The sequence below is a fragment of the Leptidea sinapis genome, chromosome 27 (genome assembly GCF_905404315.1).
Source record: "Leptidea sinapis chromosome 27, ilLepSina1.1, whole genome shotgun sequence".
Lineage (NCBI taxonomy): Eukaryota > Metazoa > Arthropoda > Insecta > Lepidoptera > Pieridae > Leptidea > Leptidea sinapis.
In genome coordinates this window covers 4754081-4777113 of record NC_066291.1, presented here as the reverse complement: position 1 = coordinate 4777113, position 23033 = coordinate 4754081, and the positions used below count along the sequence as shown (strand labels likewise).

The 23033-nt window shown below is 35.6% G+C and overlaps 2 protein-coding genes across 2 annotated transcripts in view; both read right to left on the bottom strand.

The window, feature by feature from the left end:
- LOC126972819 (uncharacterized) overlaps window positions 1-8732 on the bottom strand; it is a 31739-nt gene extending 23007 nt beyond the window's left edge. Inside the window, exons 1-3 of the mRNA XM_050819896.1 lie at window positions 8698-8732; window positions 2458-2571; window positions 1078-1209 (exon numbers count right to left, since the gene is read on the bottom strand). Of these exons, the coding sequence (XP_050675853.1) occupies window positions 1078-1209; window positions 2458-2496 (171 nt within the window). The 5' untranslated portion in view covers window positions 2497-2571; window positions 8698-8732. The remainder of the gene's footprint in view (window positions 1-1077; window positions 1210-2457; window positions 2572-8697) is intronic.
- Window positions 8733-10118: 1386 nt separating this feature from the next.
- LOC126972808 (protein yellow) overlaps window positions 10119-23033 on the bottom strand; it is a 28643-nt gene continuing 15728 nt past the window's right edge. The window contains exons 2-3 of the mRNA XM_050819876.1: window positions 14049-14319; window positions 10119-12988 (exon numbers count right to left, since the gene is read on the bottom strand). Coding sequence (XP_050675833.1) covers window positions 11871-12988; window positions 14049-14313 — 1383 coding nt within the window. The 5' untranslated portion in view covers window positions 14314-14319 and the 3' untranslated portion in view covers window positions 10119-11870. The remainder of the gene's footprint in view (window positions 12989-14048; window positions 14320-23033) is intronic.

Genomic DNA, 23033 nt, shown 5'->3' with positions numbered 1-23033 from the left:
ATTTATTTTACGCAATTCTGTATTGCAGGTTGAAGAAACTAGACAACTAGAACTCACACGAGGATTCCTAACTCATAAAATAACGAGACAATTAGTTTAAATTTGATGATTTAATGCAACAAGATGAATGGAACAGAATTGGCTATTCAAGTACTCCCTTTGGACAAATTTAAGTTGACGATCAAACAAAAATAAAGTCGCAAAAACTATACCATTAATGACTTTTTGAATGGAAAACAAGGGTGGAAATAAAGTGCTCAGCCCAACATAGGCAAACAATAAAAATTGGAATCCATGTAATTCTAGCATGTTAAATAGAATTGTATTAATGTTGTGATGGGTTTTTCTTTGCAGTTCTTTTCCCAGAAGATACAAGGTTTTGGCATGCACTGCCATAGGTAAACTCATTGGATGTAAACTTTGCTTCCTTTTGCTTATTGACATACGCAATTGACTTTTTGTGTCCTAAGGGAGAAAATCTTTGAGTCTTAGAATTAACGTGAGAAGTTTATGTAGCAGAGAGTGCGATACGCAATATGAGAACAGCGACGCAACATTTTGCCATCAAATATTCTTGTGTGAGCTAATGGATCTTGTTTTTATACTCCCACAAACTTTAAAATAACCTTTAAGCTTTACCTTGCTACTTCTCAAATTGAATGCATCAGTATCTTTCAAGTTTTATTTACCTGCAAATTAGTTAAATATTACACTAAAATGGTCATGTCTCCATGAGTCATCAAGCTTATTTTGTCAGATTCAAGAGAGTCAAGACGTACCTATGGTTTATATATTAATTTCTTGACAGGCGGATAGGTTGACTCATGGACTACATATATTTCAGGGTTCCTTTTTTATTTCAGAGGTGCAAAATCATCATCGTCATTACGGCCGGAAGACGTCCACTGCTGAACAAAGGCTTCCCTCAAAGATCGCTATGACAATCGGTCCTACGCTGCCCTCATCCAACCTATTCTGGCGACCTTGCCCATATTGTTATTACAATTTTGTGCGGGGCCTACCAAGGTTGCCATTCGAGAACTTGTGGAAAATCTTAAGAAAAAGGAAATAAGTCACCTCAAGCTCGTGGTGCTTGTATGGAGGCTCCCTGCAGAAGGTCACGCTGGGGTATATTATGGTCTTGTTGAAGTCGAAATGGGTGTGCGTGGTCACAGGTATGAACGTCAGCTTCTGTACGCACGTAACTACCTGTAAATACACCAGGGTCAAATTATACATAGAGCAGATTATTACCTAGATCACATAAATAATTCATTTAATATTCCAGCACTTTAGTAGTATGAGGTGGTTTGGTTATTTTTCATGAAGGGTTTAATATTTATACAAAAAATATTAGTTTACTAAATTACGGGGTATTCTCATTATAAGTCGTTGCTTGAGGTGACTGATTGTTCCTATATTATTTTTGATATAGAAGAGGAAGAAAAACATGATCACCGCCACGCATACTCTCTTGCCACACCACAGAAATCACAGGACCGTTGACGGCCTTTTGGAAAGGTAAAGGCGTTTCATGAAGAAACTTATGTGTATCATCCTGAAAACACCGAACAAGGAAACTCATTTCACAGCTTGATTGGACGTGCAAGGAAGTCCTTAGAAAATCATTTGATTTTTATCTAAATAAAGAGTTGTCAATTGAGGCAACAAGGGCTGATATTAAAAATAACACCAAGTATATATACCTAAGTAGTCAACAAGTAAACCTAATGTAATTAGAAGAATAGTTGAACTTAAGACTTCAAATATTGACATTAAAGCATGGTAACCAAAATGTAAAATGAAATATTCTCTAAGATTTTTTTTACAAAACAGATTAAAAACGAACTCCTTGACATCTGTGATTTTAGCCCGCAGCGTTGAAATACCTTAACCAAAATGAGTTAGGCTTGAATTGAAGAATAATGGCTTCGAGTAAGCCATGTGGACACAAGCTACGCGAAGACGAGACGTAACTCGGCTGATCTGAGCATTTGGGCGAAGTTCTTTAGCTTAAAGCAGCTATAGATGACACTAAAATCAGTGGCAATATCGGGACTGTGCTAGTGGGTATGAAATCGGCTATTCTCTACACACGTCGCTGGCAGTCAGTACGTAACCGACCGTGCAACAGACTGCTCGTTGATCCGAGATGCCGCCGACACTCTCAAAGCAGCAAAAAATAGTCATTGTCTTTGCTCTTACTATGGTGCCACCTAACCAGAGACGAAAAGCCGCCATTAGTGTAGTTAATGTGAGCGGCAAAGTCGAAAGCAAGAGCGACGTCAGCGTCATCGGTTTTCTTTTGAGTCGCGGCTACCGTTCATCCCGCCCGCTGCGTCGAAGACACCAGGCGATAAGGCCAAAATAGCATCGGGAAAGAATTTTTTAGCCCTTAAAGCCTCAGCAGATAGAGATACTGGCGGTAAGTACTTAGTAACCATTCTCAATTCTCACCTGTTGGACGAGCACTCCAATACAGACGAGTGCCACCATGGTCTTGATCAGGTTCGGTCCCTTGAAGCAGTTCAAACATTTCTGACGTACGGTAGCCACTTGGTCTTCTTTCTCCTTCGAATTTAAAAGAACATTAAAAATATGAACAATTCTGTAACTATCTAAAATATGTATAACACTTTAACCAATCTTCGTCTGTAGATACAAATGATAAAAGCCATTTAAAAAGCTATCATCTATCATGTATAACAGTGATTTTTTCTGTGTCTTCGTCTCCGATTGAGAAACAGTATCACCGATTTTGCTTCGGGTTTGCTGATATATTGTAGAAGCTTCTAGTGTTTCTTCTAGTATAAATAAAATATTAATAATTTGAACTACATTTATGTAAGGCAGAACTTTACATTTATAATCAACTAGCTGACCCGGCAAACGTTGTTTTGCCATATAAAGTATAATTCCCGCAATAGTTTTATAAATAATAAATAGCCTATTTGTTATTCTGGTGTGTAAGCTATATTATTGTAAAGTTTCATCAAAATCCAATCAGTAGATTTTGCGTTAAAGAAGTTCAAACATACATCCAGACATACAAACATTCACATTTATAATATTAGAATAGGAATAATATGATATACCTACATAGAACGTCTGGAGAAATAAAATAATTTTAGATAAGACTTAATATTGGCCGTAATCGAATAGTTTTATAATGATGAAGGTAAACAATTTGTAATTTATAAAGTGATATCAAATTTAATTTGTATAACCCTAGAAATGAGGGATAATTTGAATATCTAATCGAAGAAGTTAAGGATATCACTTGAAAAAAAAACAAATTGTTTAGATTTGAATGAGCGGCATCTCAAGTCAATTACCTCAATTATTGGGGTTGAGCAGGTTATCAAATGTATAGTAGATGATATAGATGGAGCCACAACCTGAGATTTGAAGAAGGCATTCCAAAATATACGATCCATGCGTTACTCGAACGGTTGGCTCAGTTGGTAAGTGCGCTCGGACGGAACCCGAGAGTTCGTTCATTCGAGTCCCACATCGTTCCTAAATTTGTATAATGATGTAGGTAGTAAGATAGATTAGTCTTCAGGCTCTCTGTTGATGGAATCCCAGATTCCAAATTTGACTAGATTATTAATTATATTATAAAAAAGCGGCCAAGTGCGAGTCGGAGTCACCCATGCAAGGTTCCGTAGCAGCAACATAATATAAAAGTTATATAAAAAGGAAATTGACATCAAATTTTTTATATTGAAAAGGCAAAAAATCTTTGCTCAAAATCATACAGTGCAAAACATTTATATACGTATTAAAATCTTGTTCAAACCAATTTTCTAAAAATACGGGACGAGACGAGCAGGACGTTCAGCTGATAGTAATTGATACGCCCTGCCCATTACAATGCAGTGCCGCTCCGGATTCTTGCAAAGCTCAAAAATTCTGTGCGTCACTACAATTGCGCTCGTCACCTTGGGGCATACATAAGATGTCAAGCCTCATTTACCCAGTAATTTGACTAGCTACGGCGTTACCCATAATACTACGGTACCCATAATCTAGCTGGCATCCTGTGCTAAGGAGCCTCCCACTCGTAAAGTTCCTTAAGAACTTCCTCCGTCGCATATTAACTAAAAGCAATTAAAATTGGTATTAGATAGTTTTAGAATAGTGATGTCAAGGACGGACACGACAATTGAATAATTAAAAAAAAACTGACGAACAAAACTCACAGACTCGTTCACGCTGACCGACATGATATCTACAGCTATGAGAGTCCACCATCCAGTGCGGAATACCAGCCGAAACACTCGTAGGAACAGACAGGTACTAACATTAGTCTTCTAATCTAAATTAGGTTCCGTAACAATTTATAAGTGTCGTAAATTGTTGTCCAGATACAGGCACGGTTATTGATACTAGTTGTGCGCCCCGACTTCGTTCAGGCTAAATGTTATAGTGAAGTAAAAAAATGTTTTGAAGTGAATACTTTTTAAACGGCGTTGAGCACTCTTCTTGGATAGCTATACAATGTTGGGCTCGCGTCAGGACACGTGGCCTGATCGCAAATTTGTAAGACAGTCATTAAAGCTATGGATGAAAGATTTATACTACTAACTAATTATAGTTCGGCTGAAAGTTAATTTTTCTTAGGGATATAAATTCTTATTTTTTCTGTACGATAGCGCAATAAATGAATATTGTATTTAACCACATAAATGCTAGTACTTTTATACTGATCAATAAAGCAATTCGTGCGAAACTATTCCCTTACTATTCGAAAATATTCAAAAATGCATAACGTTAATGTTCAAGTTTTTATTTCTGCCGGCACTCCCGGAGTGCAACTCGTATTTTTTGTTCTCCTATTCATTATTAAACCTTGCGTTCTTATTATATGCATGGTTGTCTTTTTTAATGGTTCTGTTTTTTGCCTCTTGTGGTATGGAACGCTTACAGGATCACTTTGATGTTTTTTTTTATGGAATAGGAAGACAAACGAGCGTACGGGTCACCTGGTGTTAAGTGATCACCGCCGCCCACATTCTCTTGCAACACCAGAGGAATCACAAGAGCGTTGCCGGCCTTTAAGGAAGGTGTACGCGCTTTTTTTGAAGGTACCCATGTCGTATCGTCCCGGAAACACCGCACAAGGAAGCTCATTCCACAGCTTTGTAGAACGAGGGAGAAAGTTCCTTGTAAACCGCATTGTGGAGGACCGCCACACATCCAGATGGTGGGGATGATATCCTAACTTGTGCGAAAATGTAATTCGGCGGCAGGAATCAGGTTAAACAGCTCTTCGGAACACTCCCCGTGATAAATGATGTCTTTCCGCCTATCCATCTGTCTGTCGCGTGGTGGTATCTATTTGAAATTAAAACGATATATCAACTCAAGTGTACACTCTTTTGACTGCAAATCTAAGAAGTTAATACAATGACGTTCTATACATATATGGACAATTCACCTCATACAAAAACATAGCCGAAATATGGCACATGCCACAAATGAGAGTATAATAAGCTTCGACTGCCATATCAATACATTTCTGCGTTTACTCCAGTTCTTTAAGATATTATTGGCCAATAGGCAGCAATGTAAACATTTTTTCACTATAGCTACGTATTTTGAATTTAGATCCCGATTTGGACAGTGACATCAGTGGAGCAGCAGTTAAGTATTTTTTTAAACCCTGACGAGAATGAGGTTGCTATAAGTTTTACGTTTGTCAGTCTGTGCCTATTTTCTGATCTGTTCAGTTGGAGGTTTTTAATAAAATATCACACTCATATTATAAAGGCAAAGGTTTGTATGTTTATTTATTGGTTACTGCGTATATTTGTTACTTCTTAACGCTCTAAATGTTTTTGAATCTAATAAGTTAAGGTAATGAGAGAAACAAACACTCAAAAATAATACTTTATTAAAATGTTTAGTTCCCTGAAATAAATTTAATTTGTTAAATTTTGTCTTTGAGACTTAGACATATTTTCCAGATTATTTTTTTTTAGCATTTGTAGTGTAAGCGGCCACCAACATATCTTTGTATGACAGTTTTTGTCAAATTATAAATGTGGCTCACTCGCTACACTCGACTTATTTGGTTTGTAAAATTCTTCACATCTCCCCCGTGCTACTATCACGTAAAAGCTGAAAAAGATAAGCTTTATGGGAATACAGACGTATTTTATCTATACGTAGAAATTTCTAGTTAAGACGACACTAAATGCCAGCGACCTTGAGCGATATGAGTTCACGGCTTCCGGCCCGCTATCTATGTAACAAAGCCAATATTTTCAAAATTCTTGGGTAGAAAACAGTTTATATGCTTACAATCCTCATTATTCATTACTAATCTGAATAAATATACCTACACAAAAATGTAAAGCTATAAGACTAACTTTTCTGAGAGTTGTACTAAAAAAATGCGTCATGCCATGCCAAAAAACTTGTTTAACTGCAAGGAAAAGTAGTAGTGGTAGTTAAAAAAGGCTCTGGAGTAAAAACTATAACTATTAAGCAAGCATTAGAAACCTACAAATAAGACTTAAGTATATGTGTAACAGGATTAAGTAGTGGTCATAGCTCGAAATGCTATATTTTCTCCAAAAAACTTGTCTGAAAACACCTTGTTTGCATGTTTTCTGCTTACTCTTCGCCTTAAAAGTTTAATTACAACTTCAAAGCTAAGGAATTAAAGATATTGTTATGCTGAGCGAGAATTGTGATTTGTTATTGCAACCGGTGTAAGTACGCCTATTTTGAGATATTTTAACTGCGTTCTGCGTAATTTTATTTTGATGATATTGCGTCATAGCAAATCCGTTTTAAAGTACTTATTGACTTTTGAATATTGGTGTAAGTTAATCTATCTATATAAAAGAGAATGTATGTTTGTATGTTCCCTAATAACTCCTAAACTATTCGACCGATCTCAATGAAATCTTTTGTAATAGATTCGTTGAAGCTCAAGGAAGGTATACATATTATAATTTATATGGCAAAACAACGTTTGCGAGGTCAGCTAGATATAAATAATACATTCGGAAGCTTCACATTTGCAAGCTTAGGTTTTGTTTGTTTTCTTTATTATTTTAATGCTGCTTGTTTCTTCAGAATATAGATTTGTATACAGTGGAAAGGGTTTCTCGAAAGGAATCGTGTGATACACATAAAGAAGAGTGAAGCGGTCCCAGAACATAAATCAATGACAGAGATTCAGTACATAGTAGATCTACTACCGTAGAGGTCTCGGGTTTCGAATCCCGGTAGGTGCAAGCATTTATATGATGAATATGGATGTTTGTTTCCGAGTCATGGATGTTTAAATGTATTTATGTATGTTTATACGAATTTATGTATGTTTAAGTAAGTATGTAAGTTTAATTCTATATATATTATTCAAACAAAACAAATCTTATAACTATATTTACAATACTACGACTACATAAAATTAAAACTATCATTACGTGGAAGTACGTATATTGTATTAAATATATCAGTGTCTTGTAACCCATAACTATATATGCATAACTTGGGGCTAGATAATTTGTGTAAAAAGTGTGTCAATATTATTTTATTATTACTACTACTTAATTTATACATCTATTTTGCAGTCGTTGAAGATAACATAGCAAAAGACTATGTAACTATATAAAGGTAAGTAATACCATTACTAGCGACGCATTGTAACTTCTATTGAAGTCTCCTTGTATCTTGCCTGATTGGCTTCGAACTTTTATCACAGATTCATTAATAAAATTATTACATAAAATGGAAAAAGCTTGTTCATTTGATTTCTTGCCTCGTTTTGGTTGTATAGATATATTCTTCGAGCCTAATAAGTGTGTGAAATCACATTTGAACACTCAGAATGGACACATAATACGCTCAAAGAAAATATCGATATTTACATTTTATGTGAAACATACACATTACATTACATATAAAATACACAGCCTTTTATGCCGATTTTTTTGTGGTATGTAACGTTTTTCAAATTATTATGATTTTTTGTAGTTATGTAGGTATAGAAGAAAGCATGAAGGCATAAAAGGCATTTATTTTCCCAAAATTGATTCCTTTAGAATTATTTTTGATGTCATTTCTAATATACTAGATACTACTATCGCTTCGGAAACAATTGGCGCTCTGAGAGAAAAGAAACGGCGCAAAATACTCTCCCTGCATTCCTTGTAGGTATACATTATATGCACAATTGTACTGTCTTTGATATTGCTATAAATAATCCAAATCTAGTCCCAGGCTGTCAGACCACTTAGATATTCAGCTGTGAAGAAGTTGGATTTATGGCAGAGCCATTTTTTTATTAGAACATTTAAATTTATTTATAGTTTATGCCTGAACAGTGGCTAGGACTTTATTATAAAAGTGTTATACATTTACCCATAATGCATGTATGAATAGATGATCCCTACATACCTTAGTTATGGTTTGTATACATACATACATACATAAAATCACGCCTCTTTCCCGTAGGGGTAGGCAGAGACCACTTCTTTCCACTTGCTACGATCCTTACATACTTGTTTCGCTTCGTCCACTTTCATTATTCCTTTCATACATGCTCTCCGGTTTAGGGTACTCTTGACCTGGCTTTTTTGTGTGTATTTGTATACAGAAAGCCTAAAAATCATTCATATCATTGCTTATTATTTCGGATTGGTATTGAGTCGTTGAACAATTGAGAGATTTACAAACTATAGAGCCTCATGTTCTTGGTCTAGAAGCTGTGAAATACTTAGTCCATGGTTCACCAAATAAAATATATTTACACTGTGATGCTCATATTTCCGGATCAAGTTGTGCAAGCCTGGCTGCGACTTCGCTCCCCAGTAGTGACTACATATAACTACTACATGCTAGCAAACATCGTGAGTAAGCAGCGATTTTGTCAGAGGAAATAGTCCATGGTTGTTTCGCTAGATGTCGTTGAAAGCTAAGTTCATATTAGGTACTAGCAATAATTTTAGACACCGCGCGATTTGTAACATGTATCGTAGATATATAGCCCCTTAAACGTAGCATGACTAATTATTATCATATACAATTTTAACCATAGTAATCTTCAAGTGTTTACAAACGTAGAATTAATAAATAATGTCGGTGATGTCACCACGGTAATAGCAAGGAAGCCACGGTGACTGCCACAGAATACCTTTGAATATACTTGTGCCACGGAATTAGAAATACAGCGGGCTTAAACACAATACGATCTACTACGCCTTCTAGAAAATATCAACAGAGACTCATTCGGTAATCGTTGATGCTGGTTGGAACGTGACGGTGTTGGTCTGTGACGGAACGGTCTAGTGACCATAATCTCATAAATAATATTTTTTTACCTGACAAGTGGCACAGTTATGTAATTATATGTATAATGGATAAACTAATTTATAATTCACTAGCTGACCCGACAGAAGTTGCTCATATAAAGAAGAAACAAGAAATAAGAAATAAATCAAAAACGTATTTCTGAATGATCCATTTATTATCTATTATAGCCCCCGCAACCTTCTTAGGGTAAAATTTTGTGAGATTCGTTCTTCGCTGACCTCAACTCGATGAAAGGAATATTCATACCAAATATAAAGTCTCTACGCCTTGTGGTTCCGGAGCTATCATAATGAGTCAATACATAGATGGAAATCTCTCATACATATTAAAATATATAGATTACCGACCCCGACAGCCCCTTGCGGGTGAAATCTCGTGAGATTCGTTCTTAGCTAACCTCAACTCGACAAAGGGAATATTCATACCAAATTTAAAATCTCTGGACGTTATGATTCCGGAGATATCGTGGTGAATCAACACATCGGTGGAAAAATCTCATATATTAAATCTCTAGCTCGTTTCTTGCCCTACATCTACCGACCCCGACAGCCCCTTGCGGGTGAAATTTCGTGAGATTCGTTCTTAGCTAACCTCAACTCGACGAAAGGAATATTCATACCAAATTTAAAATCTCTGGGCGTTATGATTCGTGATGAAACAATACATATATGGAAATATCTCGTATATTAAATCTCTAGCTCGTTTCTTGTCATACATCTACGTCTACTAAACAAGCTATAACTTCACATGTAGTATTATTATTGTGGTTTTAAATAAAAAAACCGTTTAGTTCAAATTATGTACTAATATTTACAAAACAAAATCGAACTGCATCAGCTCAAAAAATACGCACTTAATAGATACATTATAAGTACAAGTACAATAAAAATATATTTACAAACAATCACAATAAATAATACGGTAACCTTAAAAAGTTTATAATCAAAGTGTACCTTAATTCGAACTTGAGACCGCAAAGCAAGCATCTTTCAAAATCAAATGTTAATGACACATGTCTTATCACAGTATCGACACCAAAGAGGATGTAAATACTACGTAATAAGAGGCGGGACTGCCCAAGTAAAAATTGAAATTTAGTTTAGTATGAAACGTGCAGTGATTTGACATAAGTTTGAAATAGCAGTAATAAAGTATGCCGGTTGGCGACGAAGTATAATCTGGAAAAGTTTAAAAGCAAACAGTTGCTTAAAACGTAGTGTATTTCGGCTATCTCCGTTTTTTACAAGATTTTAGCCGTCATCTGTCAATCTATCAATGACTGCACGTTTCATACAATCGAGTGAATCTCTTTTTTTTTAGAGAGTTTCGCTAGGCTGATCGACACGTTTTCCTTGTTGGAGAGTGAATTGGATCGACAAACAACGATCATTGCTTCAGCTTAGTGTGTAAATAATTTTTAGGGTTCCGTACCCAAAAGTGTAAAACGGGACCCCATTATAAAGACTCCGCTATCCCTCCGTCCTTCACCAGGCTGTATCTTAAACCGTGATAGTTAGATAGTTGAAATTTTCACAGATGATGTATTTCAGTTGCCGCTATACAAATACTAAAAAAGAGCACATTACTGTTTGAAGGCAGAAAAAGGCGCTCTTGTGGCACCAACTTAGCCTCGGACTATCAGATCATATTAGATTAGCCTAGCCGGCATCATGTGCAAAGAAGCCTTCCACTACTATAAAATAAGATATTAAGTATTAGTTCTTTCAGAATTTATCGCTAACTATGGGCCGTTTGATTTCTCATGGTCGTGGTCACTCAGAGAGGAGATCCGTAAGAGAAGCACAGCCACCGACATAGCTCAATGATCGTGAAACTGAAGTGGCAGTGGGCAGGGCACATAAGTTCTCGAATGGCGACCACATACTGGAAGACATATTGTTGGTGAGCCTAGTAAGATTGGTCAAGATTGCCGGAACAGATTGGATGAGGGTCGTCTTAGAGATCTTTGGGGGAGGCCTTCTTGCATCTTTCGGTTGAAGTCATGACAAACATGTTACACCTTATTCTTAGGGAATTTATTTACCAACGTGATCCCCGTTACTTTAGCTCCGCTGTTTGTTCATCCTTTCGTCTCTCTATCAGCAAGCTTTATATCATAAGCCGTAAAAGTTAGACAGCTGATATTTTGATTGCGTGTGTAATTGCTGCTATAGTAACATAAACAAGATTGCGAAATACGAATTTACATTTTGTTTACAGATCCTTATAGGGCTTTCTCTCTTATTTCTTTTAAAAAAATCTATTTAAAACATCTTGTATGATGCTACGGTGCACTTCATATGCCGATTTGCACTTGACCGCTTTTGCTTTTACTTAAACTTGCTTTCCCAATATGTCTTTTATATAAGTAAATACTAACTTTAAAATATCAATCTAATAATTATTTTAAAAATCAACAGTCGAAGGAATAACAAGGTATCAATTAAACTTTTGGCACCCTAAATAAGTACTCACGGCTGTTTGCATACATTCAGAGGGGCAATCATCACAGAAGGACTAATTCAAGCACGTGTCTATCAAGCTCGCAAAATATTTGAAATAAAAGAAAAAATACACAAAGAGACTATCGCGGATAGCGAGCTTGGCAGTATCGTCACCCCTGCGTTTCCTGTTCCTTTCACCTTAGCGGCTATCTTATTTGTAACATTCTTAAATTTATTTACGAACTTATCTAAAATATCAGATCTAGGAGTCACATCACAGGCTGTATGACTTATCGCATTCAAAACTGGGGCTGTAAATACTCTAAAGTTGACTTCATTAGAGTCCAATTTTCCGTACATCCATATAGGCATTCTATTGGAGAGAATCCACAGGTTGTCGTCATAGTCTACTTTGATATCGGTCGGGTATATCATCTTCATGTCATCCATATAAATCCTGCCTTGATTCTTCATTAAGTATTCCTTGTTTGTTGTACGCCAACATGCAACTGCATTTAAATTTACCAGAGAATAAAACAGGATCCCAGTCTTCGGGTCTAGGAAAGATACACTGGACTGTGCATTTGGCCCACGATTACCCAGAAGTTTGAATGCATTAAAATTTGCATCCGCTACGGATTGATTCCGCAAATATTCAGTTGAAACTGAAAACTCGTTGTAACTAGCCATTGGGTGAAAGTACAAAGTACTGTAGTTATCAGCATTAGGGGCTGATAGTGCCATGCCGAAAATGGCGTCTGTCCAACTAAAGTTGTGTCCTTTTACGCTGAAGTCACATGCCAATGGATCAGGATGGAAGTAGTGATGCATGATCCTCCATGAGTCGTTCTTCTTCCAAGAGTATACAACGATCCCAGGCTTCCCTAAATCACCAGCATACGCGAATGTATCATCACAGTCTGTATCTTCGACGGCAATATTTGCAAAGCCAGAATCTTCTTTAACCTGTTCCTCTGGGAGCACGTAATTCCTCAAAATTGTATCAGTTTCCAAGTCGAACACCAAAAGAGCTGGTGGATACTTAGTGGTATTATTTTCCAGGTTTCCAATTTTCCCATTATCGAGGACCCATAAGCGGTTGCACTTGTCAGCGCGAATCCGAAACGGTGATACAATTAACGGTTTGCCATTGCTGGTATCGTGTGCTGCCCAATTCGGATATGGTATTAACTTTGGGGATGTGCTGTTATCTGAAATATAAGAAGTAGAAAAATTTAAGGTTATTTTGATCTGAATTTCGACTGGTGTTCATTTAATGGATATTATTAAAAGTAGGAGGCTCTCTTGCACAGGATGCTGGCTAGATTAGGTACCACAACGGCGCCTATTTCTGTCGTGAAGCAGTAATGTGTAAACATTACTGCGGTCTGAAGGGCGCCGTACCTAGTGAAATTTCTGCGCAAATGAGACTTAACATCTTATGCCTCAAGGTGACGAACATAATTGTAGTGCCGCTAAGAATTTATGGGTTTTTAAAGAATCCTGAGCGGCACTGCATTGTTATGGGTAGGGAGTATAAATTACCATCAGAGCTGAACGTCCTGCTCGTCTCGTCCCATTTTCATAAAAAAAGACGTCTCCTTAACTTGTAAATTATTGCACCCGTATCATGATGATCGATGGTAAGATAATGCCTTCATTACTTTGGTCTTGTTACCAGGATCGCCGGGATAGTAAAAAAAATATCGACACATATAGGATATAAGAAGAAATCAAGCCTTTTAAATAAAAGTTGTTTCGGTGCTGTTTTTAATACTAAAATATAAATTAAATACTTTAAGTACTGTTTAATCTTTGACCTCCACGGCTAGGTTGCAACGATATATCGGGAAACCGATTTAATCAATATATTGAAACCTAAAAATATCGATACTTGTCGATATCAATGGTACGCCGTATATATCGATATTTTTAAAGAACTTGCATCGCTATCCACGGCCTCCGCCCAGCTTCGATGAAAAAGCATTTAAGCTACCAGCATAATAGTGGTTTTTAGTTTGGTTTGTAAGGGCCCTGTTTTTTAACCACTCGAAAAATAAGTTTAGTATATTATACTCGTTAAGTGGCGTCTGCAATTCAGGATTCCACTTTCGCACAACACGCCACAAATTAGGATATCATCCCCACTATCTGGATGTGTGGCGGTCCTCCACAGTGCGGTTTTCAAGGAGCTTTCTTCCTCGTACTACTAAGCTGTGGAATGAGCTTCCTTGTGCGGTTTCTAAAAGTAACTGAGAAGATCCAACATACCATGTATATTGACGTAGGCAAGACTGACTGGCACTCCGTGTCGCCACCGTGGCACCGTCACAAACATCTTGGCTCCGTGGACCTCCAGCCCCATCGGGATGTTGTTCTCGGGTACGAAAGCACCGCTTGCCAGGGCTTGCTGCCTATCTTCCTGGCTCGGAAACTCGAAGTCCAACTGATTCCATTCATACTTGATGTCGAGCTGTTCCATGCAAGTGCTGATGGAGACAACCTGCAGGATGATGAGGGATCTCATCATGCCCATTTTGCTCTGAAATTTAAAGATAATTGGTCAAAATACTTGGAATTAAATGGAATTTTGGATGCTTTTCGACATAAGGGGGTAATCAATCTTTCGTGATGGCAGAATTAGTATTTTATAGTAGAGTAGTTAAGTAAACATTATGGTGAGGCGTTTTTGACATAAATGAAACTGGACCTGTTTTTTTCCGAAATTATAATTATTTTTCATGCTTGGTTATTGAAGTTTTCTTTAACCCCAACAATATGTGTTCAAAACTTCATTACAATATGATAGATGTCATTGTTAGAAATGTTGTTAAAAAACCAAAAATTATATGTTGGCCTACAAGATTTGAGGAGTTCTCTCAATTCCTCTTGGATTCAATCATATCTGATTTTGTTTCTGTAGTACTACCTAAGATGTGCAAAAAAATATTGTGGGTATGTATTTGAAGTCAGATAAAAACATGTATTCGCAGTGTTAACATTTGATCGTTTTGAGAACGTGGAATAAAAAGGTTGCATGAGTTTCCAAAAAATTTGAATTCTTGTGTGAAATCTACATAATTCTTGGCGATGACTTCCCCTAATCAATTTCAAAGTCAAACTCAAATAAATTTCATTAAAATAGCCTTAAAGCCATAAGAGCTTTTGATCGTCATTATAAATATTTCATTTAAATTAAATATTCTATATTATGGTTCGAAAAAGTAGAGCTCGTGAGAAGAACATACAAGAAACTCAACGGCCACTCTTTTAAATCATAATTATTAGTAAGCAAATTGATTTGTAAGGTGCTGCGTTCAATATATGAATCATGGTCAAGGTTAAAAAGCGTTATGAATATCAAATATTTCATAAAAGTAATAAAAAATCAACTGTATAAATATACTTATATTTGTATAATTAAACCCAGAAGTGAGAAGAGATCACTTTAAAAATAACAAATTTGGAGGCTGATGGGTCTATAATTGGAGATTTCTTTTGAATCGCCTGTTTTGAATAGTAGTACTATATCCGTGCTTGTCCATTGTTTTGGTATCTTTTTCGTTACTAAAATAAGATAAAATAGCTTAGTAAATGGCCTAATCAGTGTATCTTTTCCAGCAGCGATCATCTCGTTAGTAATGCCATCTGGTCCGGGGCTTTTATCCAGTTTTAACGTTTTTATTGATATTTCTACTTCACTTTCGAGGAACAATGGAATTTCTTCGCATATATTTTGCTTCAATTGAAAATATTTCTTAGGAGATTCTGTCGGCATGTATAGTTTTTTAAAGAAATTTGTCGCAACTTGTACTAATTCTTTCCTATTTGTGACTACTGCTCCTGTTTCTGCCCGTAATTGATTCATCAGTTATTTGTTGTTACTTAAATGCTTGTTTGCCTTCTTGACTGCTCCTGTTTTTTTTTTCAAATAATTTTCTATAATGCCACATCTATATTTTTTTCTATTTCTCTCTATTTTCTTTTTAATTCTTCTATGTATTTTACTTAGTTCATGTTTTTCTTCTTTTGTTTTGTTTCCTTTTTCCCTTAATATATGTTTTCGTTCATATAGTTCCATTACCTCTTGTGTCATTATTTCCTCCCTTCTATTTCGCACTTTCTATGGGCGTGAAGTAATTTTCACACTCTCTAGAATCATTTTTTGAATGCTGTCGTAGTAAGTTTGTACTGAAGTACTCTCTGTGTCTTCGAAGTTAGAAACATGTAAGCTGTAGTTTTTGCAGTCAAAGTTGTTTGAAAGTTTAGTATTGAATTTACATCTTCACTGCTTTCTAACGGCTGCACTACCCCATAATATAATACCTAATATTCTTAACACCCGAAAATCATACATTTCATTTCATCATTTATTTGTGGTCAGGGGAATACATCAGATGTTACAAATCACAATGAAAGTTCTCCATTCCTTGCCCGCATGCTGTGGCGTACTAATAATAATTAATAACAAGTTGTCAAAGAAAAATAAAATATACCTACTTAATGCCAGTAAATTGATATCTAAATAATTGAAATTGGTAAACATTAGTTAGGAAGTAATTAAATTAAGTAAAATGATATTTTAAAATGTCATTTAAGTGAAGCATCTGAAAAGGAGTCTTTTATAGAATAGTACGATTTTGTCAGTAAGAGATTTCTTTTTGTACACACTGTACACGTATAATAATATAAACCTCTTCCGACAGAAAGGTGTAAATACATCTAGATCTTTACGCAGCAACAATCTCGCACATTTACTGGTCACGCCAAACCATAAGCTGCGTAAATCGGAGAGATCAGTATACATAATGGGTCCATCTGTGTATAACAGGCTGCCGAACTCGATCAAGAAAGATGCAACTTCCACAACGGTGTTTAAGACACAACTTCGAAAATGGCTTCTCGAACATACGTTTTACTCAGTTGAGGAGTTTTACAAGATGCCAGTTATTTGACTAGGTATAACTTATTTTACAATACGTAAAAAAAAAAATATTTTCTTTATATACATAACAATATATAATTACATAAAACTGTATTATTCTGAGGTAGGACTTCCCTACCTATTTAAAATGATTATTTGAATTTTAAATTGACCTATTTTTGCTTTTTGACTTGTAACATGGTGTTATTAATAAATGATTTGATTTGTTTTGATTTGAAACGTTCTGTGATAGTGGTTGGTAGCTTGTTAAATATTCTGGGTGCCATTTCAAGAACATTATTGTACATAGAAGCTGTGTTCCTACCATGTAAACGTAATCTATTCTTGCTTCTCAAATTTATATTGTGGATTTCAGATGTTCTGACAAATGTATCAGGGTTAGTTTTCACAAATAATTCTTTTTCATAAATATATAATGACGTTAAAGTAAGAATTTTAAGTTGATTAAATAATAGTTTACAACTATCCATTATTTTAAGACCACACATTGACCTAATGCAGCTCTTTTGGGCTTTTAAATTATCTCTTTTTCGCATGAGTTTCCCTACATTACATTTTATTAGTTAGAATTTTTGCCAGCCTTGCGAATATAAATGATTATTGTAAGTTATGCGATTATTGTAAGTTATTGGAATGAACGCGAAACAGGTTTGAGGTTCGCAAGGCGTGGGGCGCAGGTTGTGACGTGGGTCAGTGACTTTGAATGGTAGGTTTCCAAGGCTACGACATTAAGGTGACATTGAAAAGACTCTTAGATACCTCATGGCTACGTGTATAAACAAGCACAGTTAATATCTATTTGTAAACAAACGTTTCATTTAATTGACACATGAACGGTTACGGAAGTCACTTTTTTTTTAATAGGACAAATTTCATCTAATGATACAATCTCTTTGCAACACCAGAGGATTTGGAGCAACATAAGCGTTGTAAGATTAGATGATTCAAAATGGACGAAAAGAGTTACGGAATGGGAATGCTCTAGACAAAGACGGTTGAAAGAGGGAGACAAAAGAGTAGATGGTGTGATACTTTTACTGTAAGAATTGGACCGGACTGGATGAGAAGAGCTAGAGACAGAGCGTATTGGAGAGGTTTAGCGGAGGCCTTAGCCGTAAAGGCAACTACTACTTAATTTTTCAAATGTTTTGAGTTTTCTTTAGTGTTAATTCCGCAAATCTTTTTCTTTAAACAATTCGACACATGTGTCGCCTCTACACGAGGCATCCTCCGGAGATGTTGACCCGCTTCTCGATTCTGGCACGAGACTCAGTCTCGTGATAATTATGGATTTCGGCAAAGTAAAGCCTACCTCAATTTTTATTTATTAAAGTTAATTTAGTAATAATTAATATGTATAAAGTTAATTTTATCTAATAGTATTTTTTTTTGAATTGGAATGTAGTAGAAAAAAGGGTTTTTTTTTTTACTAAATGTTGTCAGTCGTTTAAGCGAGAGTTCGAGTTCTCCAGCTGTTTAACTCGTGTAGATATGGAATCAATGAAATTTTTAAAGAACTAGAATTTTATTTTATTTTACTATTAGATATTATGGTATATTTTTATACTATTTTAGAACTATGGCTATAGGTTTACTAGGATTATAACACTTGATTATACGTCATATTATAAGTATATATTGAGCAGATTGTTTCAAGAAAAATTTGACCCGCATACTTGATGCGGACGACTGTCATTCTACAACTGCACATTTTGCGAGAAACTTCTTGCCTCGCACACACTGTTTCTGGAATCAATAACCGGTTGCAGTTTTCCCGAACTGATACGACTTAGAGCATACTCTTGCCATAAAGACCTGACAGGCGTCTTTTGACCTAATGTTTTGCGAATGTCCATGGTCGGTTGCCTCGTCAATTCCGATCGCGCGAGTCTCTTGCACCTTTGCCTCCTCTTATATAAAAAAAACATCGAACCTGAATCTGCTTTTTCAATAATCATCATCTTTTCGGCCGGAAGACGTCCACTGCTGGACAAAGGCCTCCCCCAAAGATCGCCATCACGATCGGTCCTGCGCTGCCCTCATCCAACCTATTCTGGTGATCTTGACCAGATCGTCAATCCATCTTGTAGGGGGCCTATCAACACAATGCCTTCCGGTACGTGGTCGCCATTCGAGGACTTTACTGCCCCAACGGCCATTTGACCCTCGAGCTATGTGCCCTGCTTCTTCAGTTTCTCAACTACTGGTCTACGTCGGTGACTTTTGGTTCTCTTACGTATCTTCTCATTTCTGATTCGATCTCGCAGGGAATCTCCGAATATTGCCCTCTCCATTGCCCTCTGAGCGACAATGAGCTTCCTTATAAGGCCCATAGTTAGCGACCACGTCTGCTTTTCAATATCTCAATCTTAATTTCAAATTCCTTTAAGTCCATCATCATTAAAGAACTGTTGATGTAATACGTAAGTATCCATCCCTACTCTTTGGTATAACTATTGTGTTTGGAGGGTAAAGGTAATGAGAATCATCTGTGTATATGTAAAAAGTGTCCGTCAAAATGCATTAAAATAAGGGTGGCGCTACAGTAGCATCAGGGTAAATCTTAAAAGAAGCGCCAAATATAAAATAATACTAATCACTCTAGATGCACGTTTCTCTTTAATAATTCTTTACTTTGTACGACGTAAGTTGTTGAAATTTTCAATAATCAACTACTTTAGTCGACAATAATATAATTTTTTATAACTAGACATACTTCAATTCGTTTACAATTGCTACATTCACCACACTTCATAGCATACCCTGTGCCTACACCAGCGCCATTGTGGAAGCTTTTTGAACTATTATTTACAGCATAAGCTGGACACCTTTTCAACTTTTCCCCCCACATCAGATGATTCTCCTTGCCTCTACCCTCCATACTATTGTGAAGTTTGTCAACAATATTTTAACGAGAATAATCGATGTCCAATTTTATCTTCTATAGATAGTAAAAAATCCGTTACGAAATTTTTTTCGAACAATTTCCCTGCCACATACACCTATCCACGTACGGACATCCAGAAAAAATTATTTTTAATGTTATTATTTACTATGTTAAACAGAATAATTGTTATTGAAATATATTTTATGTACCTCGCAGATTATTTTACTTAATATAAGTGAACCTGAGTCATATTAGCCTGTAAGTGCGATATATATAATTAAATAGTACTTAAAAAAAACAAATTTACGCTTTATAGAGAAAACCGAACTAAAAAATGAAAATATTTCCTACTTTTTACTCTGGTTTATTTATAAAAGCGTGTTTCTTAAATATTTTTAAACTATTATTTGTATTGTTGAATTAAATTGGTATTCGAAAAATTCCTAATATTAGATAAATCGGTTCAAATAATAGTTGAAATTTAAAATTAACTTTATTTCCTGCTTTATACATGAAAATGATATGAATGAACATATTTTTTTTTCAAACTAAATAATGGAATAATTTTATCAAATTAATGTATTGTCATCGGTCTTCGATAAATCTACGAAGTTTAAACGAAATCTGGCCGTTTAAAGTGGGTCTAAATTGCGCCCAAATGAGTCGGTTATTAACAAACATACATACAGGTGAAGCTAATAAATTTGACATGTCGAGAGTAGAGCACTACCTCAACGCTTTGTTTACGAGATGTGCAAAATTAATACTTCCATTCCAACTAAATTAATACTTCCAACCCATAGATAACACAGTTAAGAGGTAAAACAGGTTAAAATGTTTCGTATTAAAATTCAATCGGCGGGAATTCCACCTGATTCGCACTTCAGAAATCCTATTTATATTCAATTCAATTCAATTTTAAAATATCTTTATTATCATAACAAAATAAATAAAATGTACAAAAGCCAGTGTATATTATGTCCTAGCAGTACAACATCATAAGATCGTATGTTTTACGAACAAGAAGTCCATCACAAACCTTTTAACATACAGGTACTTAAATTAGAATATTATATATACATTCACATAGGGAAATATAATTAAAAAATAAATAATATGTACGCGTAAACGTGATGCTTTGCCTCACGTCTTAAAGACGTTAAAGCCTTAAAATGTTTCGTATTAAAATGCCATAGGCGGGAATATCAAATGATTCGCATTTCAGAATTGGTTACTGGAAACAATAAACAATTTCATTCAATTTATTTTACAAACATGTACGAGTTTCATTGTAATCAAACATTAATATACAATATCATAACATAAACTTAATAGGCATTCTATTGTCTTACTATACAAATAAAGAACTAATCATTGAGGTATACTGGTCGTTGTGGAGTATAATATTCAATTGTTGGTCGGTAACTACCACCAATAAAGATTAACTTGGTTGTGTTTTTAATATAAGTTCTTAGATCATTAATTAAACTATGACAGCTGTGAAAACGTCGAAAAAATAGACTTTAGAACTAAACTCTATTTTGAGCAATTCATGCACAATAACACAAAGTGTCATACAAATCGCGAGTGTAAGGCTAGGGTTACTATGGATGCGAGTTCTGACGAAAATTTGTTCTGACGAGTTCTGACGGATTCGTCAGAAGAAACAAACGCCTGGTATCCAATGACAGTGTTTACACTGGCAACGACGAACGCGTCAGAACATGCACGACGTCGTCAGAACCACTCGAGCGTTCAAACGAGTTTGATTTTTTCGCACGACCTGCGTCTGCGAATTTCGTGTGATTTGGTTTCCACCATGGATAACGATAAATTGATCAGTCTCGTGTACGAGAACAGGTGTTTGTGGGATATGAGAGACAAAAATTATCATAACAGATATATTTCTCGGCAAAAGTGGGAGAAAGTTGCTACAGAACTCAACACTCTACATTTTGAACTATCCTTTGTCGTCTCTTATAGAAAATAACTCGTTGACATGCTCTGTCTTTCCGCCATTTAACAATAATAATTTAAATAATGGGCTTTCAAGAAAATCAAATTCGTCCAATTTCGCTGGACGGCAGAAACGAACTGACTATCAGAATAACAGAAAACGCGCACAGTGTAAACGAGGATTTCGGACGTACTCGTCAGAACAAATTTTCGTCAGAACTCGCATATGTATGCGAGTAGTTACTATGTAGTAACCCTAGCCTAAGACGTAGCTTGTCACGCACACACTTGCTTGTTTTTATCGGTTAGACAACAGCAAGAGACTATCTATACGTATAAATTATTTAAGTATAAGTTATTAAATGATCACTGTTGAAATTGAGGTTTTAAAGTGAATAATTTCTTTAGAAGCTCTGATCACTTAATTTTTTATGCGGTATCAAATGAGACTGACCTATCACACTCGATTATGTAACCCTTTTTCGGCTAAACCTTGTACCAGTCGACAGAGGGAACGTCAACGGTCAGCGTCAGCAATCGTTGTTTATAAAAACACAGTTTTATAACAGCATTCAAGAAAATTGCTAATAAGGATCGAATTCTGGGAAGCAATGACATAGGTACGACAAACTTAAGGAAAATCTTGTACTCGTATTTTAATAAACTGATTCATATATTACACATTACCTTAATCGATATAACGCTCAATATTATTTTTAAAAGAGTCGCAGTTTTCTTCATAACATTATGTTCTAATTTCGAATTGTTATTTTATCTTCACTTACTCTTTAATCTGTGATCATAAGCCTGAGGTCTTAAATGAAACAACTGTCACTTCACCGACATCATCATCATCATCAGCCGGAAGACGTCCACTGCTGGATAAAGGCCTATGTCACTTACTACAATTGAAATTAGAACTTTAACTAAATTGGCGCTAATTATTTAGATTTTGTGCAACATTTCGTTGATTACACGTGCGAGCTGTGCAAGTTTTATCGATATCGATTTGTATCTATTATCGATATCGATTTGTATCGTGACAAGAATATGATATAGGGTACCTACTGGCGTCCTTAAGAGAAATAAACACGCACGGTACCTGTATTGTACGCAGCGACCTCCCTCAATGTCATACCTTTCTATTTCTGTCATTATATCATTATAATAACGGAGTCGGCTTATGAGACAAACAGTTCAAACGAATGAGTTAATTATTTAACTAGCTATGAATACTTTACATATTTTTAAAGTGAAACTTCTGTAGGCTTGCTGGGCACTTTTTTGTAGTGAATGAGACAAAGAGTAATGTATACACAATTATATAGAATGGAAATGTACTTTATGAATATAGAACAACAAAATACAGATATCACGGGAGTTAAATGCAGAGTTCAGGAATGCGATAGTGCTGTGATGATTATTATAATTGATAACTTTAATCGTGAGTGTGTCGATAAATTTAAAC